Raw genomic sequence first — 15,381 nt, 5'->3', positions numbered from 1 at the left:
ATTTCAATTTTTTAAAAAATAAAAAAACCCTCAACATTCTACATTATTAACACACATGCATACAGGCACACACCCATACCTGCATGCATTCACTCACTCACTAAATTTCCAGGGCTTCTCATTTTCTAGTTTTTCATAAATACAAGACACATGAATGGACTATCTGCCTTCTTTATCAAAGTACTGGTTGGTAAAAAATAGAAAAGGCAAAAAGAATATTTATGCTATGAAATGTGATGGGAAATGGTATAAAAAAAAAAACTAGAAAAAGAGATAAACTGTTTCTTTTTCTCTCTTCCCTTTAAACCCCACCCAGGAAGCTGTACACCACAGGTGAGCCTCACAGGGCCTGTGTGGACACCAAGAAGAAGGTATGGGGAAGTGTCCTAGGAGCAGGTAGAAGTGGTGTATTCTCTGTAGAGATTGTTAAAAGACGGAGATTAACTGCATGTCTATCTACTTCTCACTGTCACCATGTGCTGAGAATTCTCAACAACAGAGGTGATAAATTCCCCTCCCCCATCTCACAGCATATCCTGTCCAGACCTGTCTTCCTACAGTGCAGCATCTCTCTCTCTCTCCTGGGGAAACTGAGCTCTGGCCTCAACACCTGAAAAGTATGCTGCCCTCTGGTTCTTCCTCAACCACTTCCACCATGCTGTACAGTCGGGCACTTGAGAGTGCCAACGAGTGAATAAAGTTTCTTATCCGCATCTTACGACACATTAAAGATGCTTTTAGAACTGTGTCCTTTTTTCCTTGTATTTCTAATACTGTACTGAAACAAACAAATAAAACAGGACCGACCTGTCTCTGCTATGCATTCCTTTGATTTCAGTCTTTATTCAAATAATGAGGAACACTAAGCATCGTAGAAATGGGATCTCAAGGAATGTAATACTCAGTCAAGTACTTAAATGTTCTGAAAAGCATCTAATTTTATATCAGATTCACATCTATTAGCAAGAGGGAAAAAAGAGTTAGCCAAAAAGGCAAATGTAAATAGGTAAGATTTTGGCCACTAGCCCAAGGAAATCAAAGCTGAAAGCTTTCGAATCCTGTGACCCAATGATCTAATTTTTCAAGCACCTCACACAGTGTCTCAAAGACAACAGTGTTTGCTACCCTGATGCTGTGTCACACAGCACTGGTGACAGGACAACCTGGCAACAGGGTGCTAACAGACTTCTTCCAGACTCCAGTTCAACTGCCAGCTCTTCCAGTGTTCCAGCACATCACAAGGTGTGCTCAAACAGAACCACCTAAGAAGGTCGACCACTCTATGGAACAGCCCGGCACATGCAGGCCTCTCCCAAAGCCTCGGGCACATCTGTCACACTCTGGATGTCCTGGGATGCTCCTGGCATTGCTCCACCTAGGCTGAAAAAATGATTCCTTAGGGTGCCCAGGGCCTTATTCCATCTCTTGCTGTCTTGAGTCAGGGTCGTCTGCTCCCTACTGTCCCCTACTACCCCTCAGAGGCCAGTTCAATTTTCTCCTGGGATCTACTCTGTTTACTAGAGTGCTCTGTAAAAATGGGCAGTCCTCAGCCCAGCCCCTCTGAGCTCGGTATAGTTCTCCCTTAACCAAAGAACAGTAACATCTTTACCCACCCTCATCATCTAAGCTGAATATGTATTAAAAACATATATCAGAAAAGGAGATATTTAAAGTATTTAATGTTTTTGACAAAAATGACTGCCTACTAGAAAGGTAAAAAATAAGCAACCATAAGATTGCTAGAATGAATGAATACGTAAGATATAAAATAAATACACATGATAGTAATGGAACATGAATTAAAATAAATCCTCCAGGCATCAACAGAGTTATGCCTCTGTACTTAATCTTTAAGAAACCAAATTATGGTGGCTAGCTCTAATACTCCTAAAGCAGATACTACACCTGTTTGCCTGAGGAAAGAGATTGTCATAAAAATATTTAAAAGTACACAATCCTTATGAATTCCCTTGATGGTGTGTGAATGCTGCTTGTTTCTCTCTGACAAGACAGCCAATGTCCACCTACCATCAGACAGTAGATATGGGTGGTTTGAACGAGATGTCCCCCATAAGTCTTGGGCATTTAGATACTTGGTCTCCAGTTGGTGGCTGTTTGGGGAGGATTAGGAGGTGTAGGTTGGCTGCAGGAAGTATGTCACCAGGGGGCAGGCATTAAGGCTCCAAAAGACCAATGCTACTCTTAGCTCTTGGCTTCCTGCTTGTGCTTTGAGACATGAGTTCTCATCCGTTCCTGCCACCATGTCTCAGCTCTACCATCATGGACTATAACCTTCTAGAAACATAAGCCAATTAAATGATTTTTTTTTTCTAAGTTGCCTTGGACACGGTGTCTTACCACAGCAACAGAAAAGTAGTCAATACAGTGGCCAATGACCACTTAATTCTAGAAAAAGAAATGGGTTCTACAAGCTCATGGGAACTCATGAGCTTTAGACCAACAGCTGTGGAGCCTGCCTGAGACTGGACTAGGCCCTCTGCATAAGTGAGACAACTGCGTAGCTTGGTCTGTTTAATGGGCCCCTGGCAGTGGGATCAGGATCCATCCCTGGTGCATGAGCTGACTTTTTGGAGCCCACTACCTATGGTAGGATACCTTGCACAGCCTTGATCCAAGGGTAAGGACCTGGCCCTTTCTCAACCAGGCTTTGCTGAATCCTCATGAGAAGCCTTACGTTTTTGAAGGTTGGGGGATGAAAATTAGAGGGGAGTGGGAGGAGGAAAGAGAGGGGGATCTGTGGTTAGTACGTAAAATGAAAAAAAAAAAAAAGGCCTTAATAAAGAAAAAAAAGAAATGGGTTCTGAAAAAGGAAGTGGGACAAGGGAAACTTGCTAGTGATAATGTGGGCCACAGGATGGACAGGCAGCTCATAAACAGCAAGACCGTAAGAAGTATGCTTGGCTAAAATGAAAAGACATGGTCAGGTTCCTCACAAAAGTCGGGCCAATCTTCTCAGGCCAGAAAAGGGGCTTTATATTCTCCTGTCTCCTCTCTGCTATTATCATTTTTAAATTTAAGAGGATCTGAAAGTCAGGTACACTTGCCCATACCTGTAATCCCAGCACTTAGAAGTCTGAGACAGAAGGGTAGACATCTAAATTCAAGGCCAGCCTGGGCTATATAGGGACACTCTGTCTTTGAAAACATAAACACAAGCCAGGTTTAACAGTGTACTCGTTTTACCCCAGAGCCCAGAGGCAGAGGCAGACATATCTCTGTGAATTCAAGGCCAGCCTGGTCTGCATAATTAATTCTAGGACAGCCAGGGCCATACAGAGAGAGAGACAGAGAGCATGTCCATCTCTCACCCTCCATCCATATATATTAAAATAATGTTATATAAATTTATTAGAAATAATAAGAATAGACAACACACACATAAAATGATTTAAGGATTATTAATTTTAACTTTTCCTGGGAACTGGGGTGGATCTAAGATTTGGCTTCACACAGCCACACTTCCTGTGGGACAGATACTGCACCGTGGTGGAGAAGGTAGGGTGAAGCTACCTCCATGTAGCCTGTGCTTTCACCATGCTTTACCATGGCGTCCCAGAACTAAACTTCACTACTACTGATGAAGAACATCAGTAGGCAGGCAAACAGTCAAAGGCAGCTTTTAAAAATGCCAGGCCTGGTCCTCTGGCCCTCACAAGCTGAGGGCTGGAGTAGCATCCCAGGAACACCTACAGTAGGTGTCTTTTTTGTGCCAAGTGTCATATGCCAGAATCTGTTTCCCTTCCTGCCTGTATCTCAGTTCAAACCAAGGACTATATAGAGGTGATTCCCAATATTCCTTCATGTTTTTTCCATATACAGACACGATGTGGAATCAGGGTCTTCATATCCACCCAACACTGTCTCTTCTAGCTATTTTAAACTATTATGAACTACTGTTAACTGCAATTACCCTATTATGTTTTTCTATCTATTTCATTTGGCAGTCAATTCTAAGGTGTAGCAGCCCCTGGTGTATGTTTACTTAATACATAAATGAATTCCAGTGAGGTACATAGCTGTCAGTGGACAATCATTATCATGGGATGACTCAGACAGAGACCAAAGTAACCGCCAGAGGAATGCAACCCCTAAGGCTGTCACCTGACCACGACCCGACTGAGGCAGGTGCGAACCCAGACGTCTGGTGGCACAGGCTTAGGAAGAGCCAACAAAAGCGTGCCAGCTGTGAGCCTGAAGGAGATCCCAGGCTCGGCTCTGAGTCCTCCCATATTTATTTCTGCTCACTTGATATGCACCTCTCCCTTGTCAGCCAGGTACAACATGTTTATTTAAGAGATAATGTTGCCGTGGAGGAGTGCACAAGGCAATAAACAGCTTTTGCAGGCAATTAAATGCAGAAGGGAAATGGAGCTGCTGGTCAGCGGAAGCAACCATTCATCGTGAGTCTGTTCCAATGTCACAAATGTTATTCCTGTTTCACAACAGGACAGGAATCTATGATTGGGCCACAAATCTCTGCAGGCTGGAGACAGACCAGAAGCCATTAAAACCATTGTCAGCCTGTATGGTGGTGTTCACAAGAGCACACGCTCTGGGATTCCGGGATGCTGCCCCCAGAGATTGGGTACTTAATACGTGCTGAATCAGTCTGTGGCTTGCTTGACTTTACAGGCTAGGCATGAAGGAGACCTAACTCCACACAAGAGTCAAGGGATTTTTTTCAGATGTCTATCTTTAAAACAAAATTATGATCTCTGCTACAATACCTATTTTCTAGAAACCAAAAGAGGTCTTTGGTTGAAAAACATTCACACTGCTCCCCAACACACAATGGCACTAAAGTGGTAAGGAAATGGGGCGGAGTATAAAAAGGGAAGTTGAGTCTCAGCAGCATCCGGGTCCAGAAGAGCAATGTAAGGAATGTGGCTCCCACACCAGCTCTTGGATAGAGCCTGAGTCACTGAGGGCAGCAGGCAGCAGAGAACAGCACAAGCCTCCCCACACACACACTGCTGAAAGCACTTCAGGAAGGGAATGAGCCACAAGAGAACCCCAACTGCTCAAAGAGCAGGCTCAGCACATCCGCCAGAAACAAAGAAGGTGAAGGTGGACATGGAGGCACACAGCTGTGATCTGAGCATGCGGGAGACCAAGGCCAGAGGATCACAAATTTAAGGACCACTTGGGTTTATAGAGTAAATCATGGGCCTGCCTAAGTGAAATCCTGTCTTTAAAAAAAAAAAAAAAAACAAATCCAGTTGATAACCACTCTTCCATCCCTCCTAGACCCCTGCTGTAACACCTCTGCAAGCTTTGAGTGTTTTCTTTCTTTCTTTTGTATGTGTGTATGTGGAGATATATATGAATGAATGTATATGCATGTGGAGGCCAGAGGTCAAGGTTGGGGGTTCTCCTCTACCACTCTCTACCCTATTTTTTGAGACAGAGTTTCTCACTGAACCTGCAGCTCAACCAATCTGGCTAGCCTGGCTGGTGAGCAAGCCCCAGGAACCCGCCTGCTCACCCCGACGATCCTACAAAAGGGTTATAAAGGAAGTACCACCATTCCTGGGTTTTACTATTTTAACATGGGTATGGAGATCCAAACCTCAGGTCCTTATGCTTGCACAGCAAGGTCTTTATCCACTGAACCCTCTCTGCTAGCTATAAAGACAACTCTGGTGCACACCTTGGATCCCAGTATTCCAGAGGCAGAAACAGGTAGATCTTTGTGAGCTCAAGGCCAGCCTAGTCAACAGCAAGTTCCAGGCTGCCCAAGGCTATGGAGCAAGGTCCTGTCCCCCCAAAATGAAAACAAACCATAAAATCCCTTCTGGTTACAGGGTAAGTCACCTACCTCTGTCACTTCAACACTAACCAACTGTTTAACCTGTAAGTATCTACTGTTCAACCAATGCTTCTTTTTTATGACATTTTAAAAACACATCTGTGCCATTATTGTTTGTCTATGCTTTGCAATTTTATTGCCTCTAGGGAATCAAACTCTTCCTTAAAAATAGGATGGTCATTCCTTTCATACGTTGATCCATAGATCATGGTGTTCTGCTTTTTAACAGTAACTATTTTATTAGGAAGTATGCCTGAAGTAGCTGGCTAAGTAGATATGAAAACATGGCAAAGAATTCAGTAGATTTTAAAACAGTGTGGCAAATGGAAATAGTGAGAACTGAAATAAAAGCAACAGTTACTATCTGCAGAGTTTCCCTGTTTACATGGGAACCCTCAAGCATGGCAGCCATCTCCTCACTCCAGCCCCACACTGCCTCATGCATCCACCAGCCGGCCAAATTAAAGCTTTGTAGGTTAAGAGAGCAGAGATTTGGAGTAAAGAGTCTCTTCTCAAAGTGACATGGGTAAACCCAAAGTTATAACTGGATATGGGCCTTCCAGGATGTGGTGGTCTGAAAAAAAATGGCCCAAGGGAGTGGCATTATTAGGAGGTGTGGCCTTGTGGGAGGAAGTGTGTCACCGTGGGGGTGGGCTTTGAGGTCTCTTTTGCTCAAACTTCCCTCAGTGTGACAGTCGACTTCCTGTTGCCTCTGAGCCAAGATGTAGTTCAGCTCCAGCACCACACCACACCTGCCTGTGTACCACCCTACTCCCCTTCACAATCACAGTGGACTGAACCTCTGAAACTGTAAGTGAGCCACCCCAACTGAATGTTTTCTTTGTAAGAGTTGTTGTGGTCATGGTGTCTCTCCGTAGCAATAGTACACCCTAACTGAGATACAGCGTTACAACTCCAGTTCTCTAATGTGCACTGTTTCCCCCAGTCAGCAGCCTGTTCATGGAGCCATGCATCTCTGCAGCTCTCTGCAGCAAAATGAGATGGAGCAGAAACTCCGGGACCCACTTCAGGTCTGCTCATCACCATGCTGATCTGCAGCTGGAATTTTACAAATTGGTAGCTTACAGCTAGCTATGCTGGCTCTGTTTGAATGTAAGAATTTGTTTCCAGTGGAATTTGGGGGAGCATGACTAAAACCTTTTTAAGAGCCAAGTGTGTTTAGAGTTGGCCACGTCAGGCTGAAGAGGAATCTGCCATATCCGTGTCCTTGTACTCAGTCTCTTAGCATCACCCTGTGCTACACACACTGAGACTGTCCCTCCTTGTACCTCATTTCCCATTTCATTCATAGAAAAGTGTTACACAGATTCCAAACGTAAATTCAAATTAGTGAGATGTAGCTTATTCTAAAGAGTGATCCATGGGACTAGGTCTTTCAGGAACTCATGTGGGGGGAGGGGCCACCCCTACTTTATCCCCCAGGGTAGTCTTGAGCAGGGAGAAGTGAGAAATATTTAGAGAGAAATATAGAGGAGAGAGACAGTTAGAAACACAGGATAGCCTCAGGAAGGCCTGGGTCCAACCCCACCAGTCCCTTCTACTAAAGAGTTTTTAAAGGAATGCCAAGGGGTGGAGCAAAAGACCTCCCCCCCAGCACAGCCAAGTGTAGATCATCCCAAATACCTGGTGACCATGCACATGGTCCAGCCATGCCCTGATGCAGCCCTGCTGTATAAAGCAAGCTCAGATCTCACTAGGAAACCTTTGTAGGCTCCCACAGGTCTCTCCTCTTAATTTTTTAAAGAGCCCCTCAGAACCCATCAGATAGACAGAGGTCTGTCTTAGGTCATTCTCCCTGATTATTCCTTCTATTACCCATCATAGAAACATGCTTTCCATCAAGCACACTCTAGATTAGGCTGGAAGCTATCAAGAAGAAATTTGCATATCTTTGACTCTCAGACTCTGGCAGGAGGGGGTACCGAGCTTAACTCAGCTCTGGCCCAGGTTCCTATTGAGTTTACAACCATCCACAGTCATCTCCAAGGCTGCCACACTTCTTCAGGAGTAGAAGATGATAAAGATGGCATATCATTTTTGGAATGGGTCTTAAGATGTCTATAATGGCCTGAGCTGAACCAAGCCCTTTCTTAAATCAAATTCTTGATGCAAACTGCATCAGATAAATTACATCAAACTTAAAGATTCCCCTAGCTTTTACTAAACTCTGGTTCATTAGCATCAACAGAATTCTAGCATAAGCATTACATATTTACAATTACCATGCTCATTTACTATATGTATTTATACATCTTACAAACTTACATTCAAAAGCAAACTCTCTAAAGGACTACAATTATCACTATACAGAACTAACTTACACTAGCAAGCATCTAGAAGAGATTTCTTAAAACTAGAAGAGATTTCTTAGCTAAACTATTAACAAGACAAGAAGTACACACAAATCATTTCTGAACTTCAGAGTTTATAGTAGTTCAGAGTTTATAGTCAGCTTTGATATCACTCTGAAAGTTCGCCTGACAGTTGGAAACAAGAGCCTAATTCACCAATGACTCTCACTCAGCAACTATGAGTTGTAACACTTGTTGCTAAGGGGCTGTAACACTCTCAGAACAATGCCACTTCCTATAGTCACCTTTCCCACCAAGCTCTCTCAGCCATTCCTGAACCGGCAGAGATGTGCTCAGCGGCAGATGGCTTCCTTCTAACTAGGGGCTGTCCCTTTACCAAAACCACTGCATCTCCCCTGTGCCCCAACTCAGACAAAGGCTGTTGACTCCACTCAGTTACAGCAGAAGCTTCACCTCAGGACAAGGGTGAAACTACCATATTGAACTGCCGTAAAGCTCTTAGGAAAAACCTTCTGCTATTATGCACTATCTCACGCCTGCATTAATCTGCTACTAGTCAGACAAAAACAGTGTGGCTCCGGCTTACCTGAGGGGAAGACAATGGCTTTTAGAGTTGACTAAGGGTAAAATGAGGTAAAATTCCCTCTTCTTAATTTTTTAAAGTTGCTTTTTAAGTTTACCATGAGTATTTTTGTAATGATGTCCATGTTTCTCTCTTGAATCCTAAGCCCAACTCAATCTCACAAGCTTTCTTTCACATCTGAAGCCATCTCCCAGTGTAACGACTGTTTCCCCATGTTTTCTAAAGGGTTTTAAAATGGCTTGTTGATAAATGGTATTAGCATTTTCATCATCTCCTGAGAGTCAAGCTGTTTGTTCTTAGTTTTTGGGAAGTAAAGTTAAGCTTTCTAGCAACATTTTGGAAAGAAACTTCACTTTTTTCAGGCAGTAATGTCATTTTGATCTGAAAAACTACATTTCCCACAATGCATTTCTCTATATCAGCCAGCTGTTACAAACAACCTATAGATTATGTTTCCCAGATTTCCTTTCAAGTATACCACTTCCATTTTATGGCTAAAGTCAAGTTTTTGCTTTTAGCATGGGAGGCTTTTGGGTCAGGCTTTCACTTTTTCGCTATGGGAGATGATGGGGAGATTTCTATTCTCCCTGAGCTTGCACTGATATGTGTATTTCTTTCCTGGCACTGTTCCTGAAGCAAGTAACACCTATCTGCATGCACTTCAGACAGACAGGCATTCTGATACCAGAAGCAAAACCCCTCAGGGCTTGCTTGCTCCTCTGCCTGATAAGTGAAAGAAAATGAAATTACTTAAAATAAAGCTTTTTCACAGCCCTTTCAGAGCCCCCCCCCCCCCCCCCCCCCCCCCCCCCCACCCCCCCGCCATAGATCTTTGTCTGGTCCCCGGCTGTTTCTGCCCCACCCCCAGATGCAGAGCCTCAGATGTCTCAGGCCATGGCTCTGTTCCTCTGCTAACTGCTCCTGGAGGTAACTGTCCCTGTTCCTGCCTCAGCTGTTCCCATGCTGCCACTGCAGCTGCTGCTTGGAACTTAGACCCTGATGTTTTGCACTAGCAGCTTTCCCCAGGCCCTGCACCTTTTGGGGGGAATCTATCCCTTTTCTGTTTTCTGCCTGCACTCTCTCACCAGGCCCTTGCCTTAGGGAACTCTGGCCACTGTTTTTCTAATACTGGCTTGGAGAGACAGGGCTTAGCACAGAGGCTTTGCCATTTTCCGAGAGTTTAGTTCCAATCTAATTTCTGCCCTTACAGAAAGAGAAAGCTCTGAGAAGCAAAGACCTGAAAGGCTTTTTTAGAGAGAGATTAAGTTTTTCCACAAGAAAGCTTTCATTTTTTTGAGAGAGAAAGACCACCAACTTTTCTCAAAACTTCTGTTCTCTAAACTTTGTCTTCAATGGCCAAAAGGAAACTGATTGTGTTTCCATGCAGTGGGAGTGTCAGTAGAGTGAAAAGTTTTATTTCACCTGATCCACCTCAGGGAAAACTCTTTCCCCTGCCACTTGGGACCAAAAGCTTCCCAACGGAATCTTTTTTCTCTCCGTTAAGCTCTTCTTTGATAAGATTTTCCCTCTGATTTTTCCCAGTTTATGTTCCTAGTCCCATAGTTAGAAGACTAAGGACAGCCGGGCGGTGGTGGTACACGCCTTTAATCCCAGCACTCGGGAGGCAGAGGCAGGCGGATCTCTGTGAGTTCGAGGCCAGCCTGGTCTACCGAGTGAGTTCCAGGAGAGGCGAAAAGCTACACAGAGAAACCCTGTCTCAAAAAACCAAAACAAAACAAAACAAAACAAACAAACAAAAAAAAAAAGATTAAGGACATAGTCTCTGTCTTGTTGCTTATCTTATTCTAAGTTTTCTTAACACTATATTCCTACATTCTACTTTAAATTTTTCTACAGTATATCACAAAACTCTACTTTCCTTAATTTTCACAGGTAGAAGTTAACAGAAAGAGAAAGAAACCTAGAGAGAGAGAGATCTACGCTGGAGCCTTACTCTCCAACTTCAGCACTTCACAGCCGAGAGTAAAATACCGCCGCCTTCATTTTTCAGTTCCTATTTGGCATGCCTTACACCTGGGATGCCCCCTCACCCCTTTCACCGAGTCCCTGGGTCCCTATTCAGTGGTTCCACCTGTGGGAGACCACTTACCCCCATGGACTCTTGAGGAGTGAGGGATAAAAGATTTAGATAGAAATATAGAGGAGAGAGAGTAAGAACCCTAGGGTAGCCTCAGGAGGGCCTGGGTCAAAACCCACCTTCTGTCTCTACTAAAGAGCTTTTAAAGGAATGCCAGGGGGTGGAGCAAAAGACACCGACGACACCACCACCACCACCACCACCACCACCACCACCACCACCACCACCACACCCCCACCACACCCCACCCCCCACCCCACCCCACCCCCCGCTGCTGCCAGCACAGTCAAGTGCAGACCATCCCAAACACCTGGCGACCAGGCATGTCATCAATCCATCCCCTAAGCAGCAAGCTCAGATCTCACTGGGCAACCTCTGCAGGCTACCACACTCAGGAGAGTGCTACCCTCAACAACCTCAATCAAACAACCACACATCAGCTCTCTTCAAGACACCTGTGCTTTGTCCCTAACCTGCATGAGTGAAGAAAAACAAGGAGATTACCAAGAAGATCTTCAACAGAAAACACAGGGCTTAGGTAATGACTCTAAGCCCTAAGCAACCAAGGGCCTGAGCATTTATAGGGGATCCACCCGGCAGTTGAGGTTGACCTGCAGAGGCTGCATGCTCACAGGTATGCCCAGGGTCCCTGTTCACAAATGACCCTTGCAAGGCACATTCTGCAGACCTGAGTTTGCTACACACCCACTGATGGTCAGAACCTGCTGACACACATGTCAAAGCCAGACAGACACGAGTTCAAACCCTGGCTCTTTCCCTTGGTGGCTGTGGGGACCTTGAGAAAGTCATTCCTCTCTCAGTCTTGATGCTCTCACCTTAGAAAAGACAATGTCATTCCTCCATTGGAAAGTAAGTAGGACTAACTGTTGTAAACTATTAGTTTAAGATATATTGCGTTCATCTATGCTGTGGAATATTTGTTTAATGTTGCAAAGATGTGTTGCATTCTTTTATGCTGCATTTGTTTAACTCTGCAAAGCTGTGTTACTCTGCCTGTCTAAAACACCTGACTGGTCCAATAAAGAGCTGAATGTCCAGGACCTCTGGGAGCTAGAGGGTCTGCTTTGTTTAAATCTTGTTTGCTAAGTTGTTTTTCAAGACAGGGTTTCTCTGTGTAGCCCTAGCTGTCCTGAAACTTGCTCTGTAAACCAGGCTAGCCTTGAACAGGGAGATCCACCTGCCTCTGTCCCGAGTGCTGGGGTTAAAAGTTTATTTAAATCTTTAAGATTCTTCTTTCTCCCCTCAGGAAGAGAACTATCAACAGAAACCAACTGAAAAGCTTCCCCAAACCATAAAATCTCCTGGGCTGGAAAGGTCTGAAGAGGTCTAACAGGAAGTCCACCAGACTTCCATTGTTCTCACAACTCCTCTCAATTTGAATACTCACACGTTTTAAGTCTCCTTCTAAAAAGTAAAATGTGGGGCTGAGGAAGGACACAATGAGTAAAGTGCCCACTGTACAAGCAGGAGGACCAGATTTCCCAGACCCACGGAAATGTCCCAGAACCACGGAAATGTCCCAGAGCCACGCAAATGTCCCAGAGCCCACGCAAATGTCAGGCAGGCATGGCAGCCTCCCCAGGCTTGCTGTACAAGCAGGACCTGATCTCCCAGACCCATGGAAATGCCCTGGAACCATGTAAATGTCAGGCAGGAGTAGCAGCCTCCCCATAATCCCACCACAGAAGAGCAGAGGCAGGAAACCCCAAGAGCAAGATGGCTGCTATGACTAGCCAAATACATGCATTCAAGAGAGGCCTTTCCTGCACGGATAAGGTAGAGAGCGATTGAGGGAGATACCCGAGGTCAACCTCTGGCCTCTGCATGCATGCTGTGTGCACATGTACCTGCTCACACAGATGCAAACATGCATATATACATCCACACACAAAACTGTAAAGCATATGGAAAACTTAAGAGAAATCTGTAGCTCAGAAGACTAGTCAGATCCCTGAGCGTAAGCAAGAGAGTCTCCAAAGTGGGATGACTTGAATATTAATAACTGCCTTATTTTTTTTTAAAGGTGAATGAAACAGGCTTAATGAGAGGAAAATGTCAGGTCATAACATTTTAGAATTGGGCTGAAGAAAGTTAAAGACTATTCAAACAGAAATTTACAATGCTGCCTTCCAGAGGCTTGGGGTTAGGGAAGTGGAGATACACATCAAGGTTTCTACTTTCGATTTTAAGTTCTGGAAGTTTAATGTACAATGTGGTGGTTATCATCAATAATGCTGTGTAGCTGAAAACTGCGGACTAATTCTTACGTGAATGCAAGCATGCACACAGGTGGTGCCTTCATTAGCCTGACTGTGATATGCAATGCACCGTGTCCACATATATTAGGACACCATACTGTACCATACGCATGTATCCAATTTTTCAGTTATACCTCAGTAGAGCTAAGAAAATACGGAAAGAGAAAAGGTCATCAAAGATTTGCACCAACTCCTGAATATATGTCACACTAACTGAAATCAAATCCGTGCTGAGGAAGCCTCCACGTGTTCACACAAACATGGTGAGCACAGTCCTTGCAGGATCACAGCATCTTCTGCGGCCCGGTGGTATGGGTCTAGCCTCTCAGCTACCCACTCCTAGAGCGTGAGTATACACTGTAGTCTAGTCTCGGAGTGCTTCTGACATGATGAATGACCCGATGGAAATGGGTCCACCCCCAGAAACAGAACCATTCCAGACAAAGCTCTTTCCCTAATGAGGCAAAATACTGTTTGGCTCCAAATACTGAAAGCTCCTGACTGCACACTATTTTAATAATACATGTGCGTGTACTTTGAAAGGCTGATATCCACTGCTAAAAACACCCACCTATGTTATTGGGCCATTGCAACACAACTTAATTCCCTTTCAACCCTTTCTGCCATGCCAACACATACATCCTAATACTCTCTCTTCCAATGTAAAAAATTGTGGGGGGTGCCTGCCACCCAGGAAGCTGCACCTAATATATTCTAAGCTGCCCCAAGTCAAGGAAGGCTGAAGGAGGTGGGGGACCACAGACATATCTAACTCTGGCCAGCTGAGTATTTCTGCAAATACCTAGCAAAACGACAATGTGAGAAAAGCTACAACTAGAAACCCACCCAAATACATGCATAAACCCTTCCAAGTCCCTGCAGTCAAACTCTGGAGTTAAATGGCGTTATTAACAAATGGAAAGAAAAACCAATGTGCTTCTCACACTGTGACTACATGTGTGCTGAACTAGGCATGTGCATGGCTCATGTGTGCATGCATGTACATTTTACATGCATGTGTGTTTCGCATATCCCATTAACTCCGGGTCATACCTGCCACTGGTTTCCAGTCTGCGCAGGCACATAAGGTGCTGGGAGACTCCGGAGGCTGTTCTTCACAGGGGATCCCCCAAGGGGGTTTCCCACATCCCCAGAGGAGGACTCAGCAGACAGAGCCATGGAGTACTGCGGGTAGTTGTACAGGTTGTTGTAGTAAGGAAACAGAGACGGCTGGTAAAAGCTGCTGTAGTAGGCGGGGTCAGACACCAGGTCAGCTGCGTTCTCGGCATGCCCTCTGCTGGTGACAGCAGGAATATCCTGGATGACCATGCGTCCCTCTAAAATGGAAGAAAAAAGACAATGTGTAAGATTTAGTGTGGGGAGTCCACAAATCTTGCCCTCTAAACCTTGGCCACGCCTGAAAGATCACCCTCCAGGTGAGCAAAGAGCCTGGAAATGCAAGGGAGAAATCATCCACTGCTTCAGCCACAAGGGCAGGATTCCAAGGCTCTTCCCTGCAGCAGCAGAGCTGAAAGACCCTTGCCAAGTTATTTTTTATTGAGAATACCAAATGACTTTAGAGGTAGATTCAATTCCATAAAGCCTGAGAGTGTAACCTCAACATGCCCCCCCTCAAATGTCCAGAAACTGGAGATAGAATCCAGTTAACCTGTCTATGAATTCTTACCACATGATAATGGAAAGTCACCCCAGGGACTCAGGGAGGGACTGAGTTTGAGCACACATTGTTTCCTTTTCCAGGGCGAATACTGTATTCTTTAGTCTTTTCCAGGGCGAATACTGTATTCTTTAGTATGAACCAGAGTATGGACCAGGAATAGACCAACTTGTTCTGCAAAAGTACAGTTAGCACTACTTGAACTTTTGTGGACCAGCCAATGGATGCTGGGTTGCAATAAAGCCTTTTTTTTTTCCCCACACAATTGAGAAGAGAATCGGTTTAGTCCCCCAAAGAGTACTTAACCCGTCCCATTCCTCAGGATCTGCCAAGAATCTGGGGATTCAGATAACGAACTCTCTGCTGATTCTTCAACTGAAATGGAGGAGGGGCTCCACTGCATATCCTGTCTAAATGAGAGACTGAACTAGTGTCTCTGGCCTCAATCCAATGGGCATTCATTCAATGTTCTAAGAGATGAGCCAGCCCCTGAAACGGCAGGAGCATCCCCTGTACTGTCTACAGGCAGCCTGCTGTAGAGGGTGAAGGCTGCGGCGGGGTTTCCAATCATACTGCCATC

At 44.8% G+C, this 15,381-nt stretch overlaps 1 protein-coding gene across 1 annotated transcript in view; it reads right to left on the bottom strand.

Annotated features, from left to right (window-relative positions):
- Positions 1–15,381, bottom strand: part of Dmrt1 (doublesex and mab-3 related transcription factor 1) — a 109,026-nt gene that overhangs the window by 54,575 nt on the left and 39,070 nt on the right. Inside the window, exon 3 of the mRNA XM_036180420.1 lies at positions 14,177–14,460. Within this exon, the coding sequence (XP_036036313.1) occupies positions 14,177–14,460 (284 nt within the window). The remainder of the gene's footprint in view (positions 1–14,176; positions 14,461–15,381) is intronic.

The sequence above is a fragment of the Onychomys torridus genome, chromosome 1 (genome assembly GCF_903995425.1).
Source record: "Onychomys torridus chromosome 1, mOncTor1.1, whole genome shotgun sequence".
NCBI lineage: Eukaryota > Metazoa > Chordata > Mammalia > Rodentia > Cricetidae > Onychomys > Onychomys torridus.
This window is presented reverse-complemented; position numbering and strand designations above follow the sequence as displayed.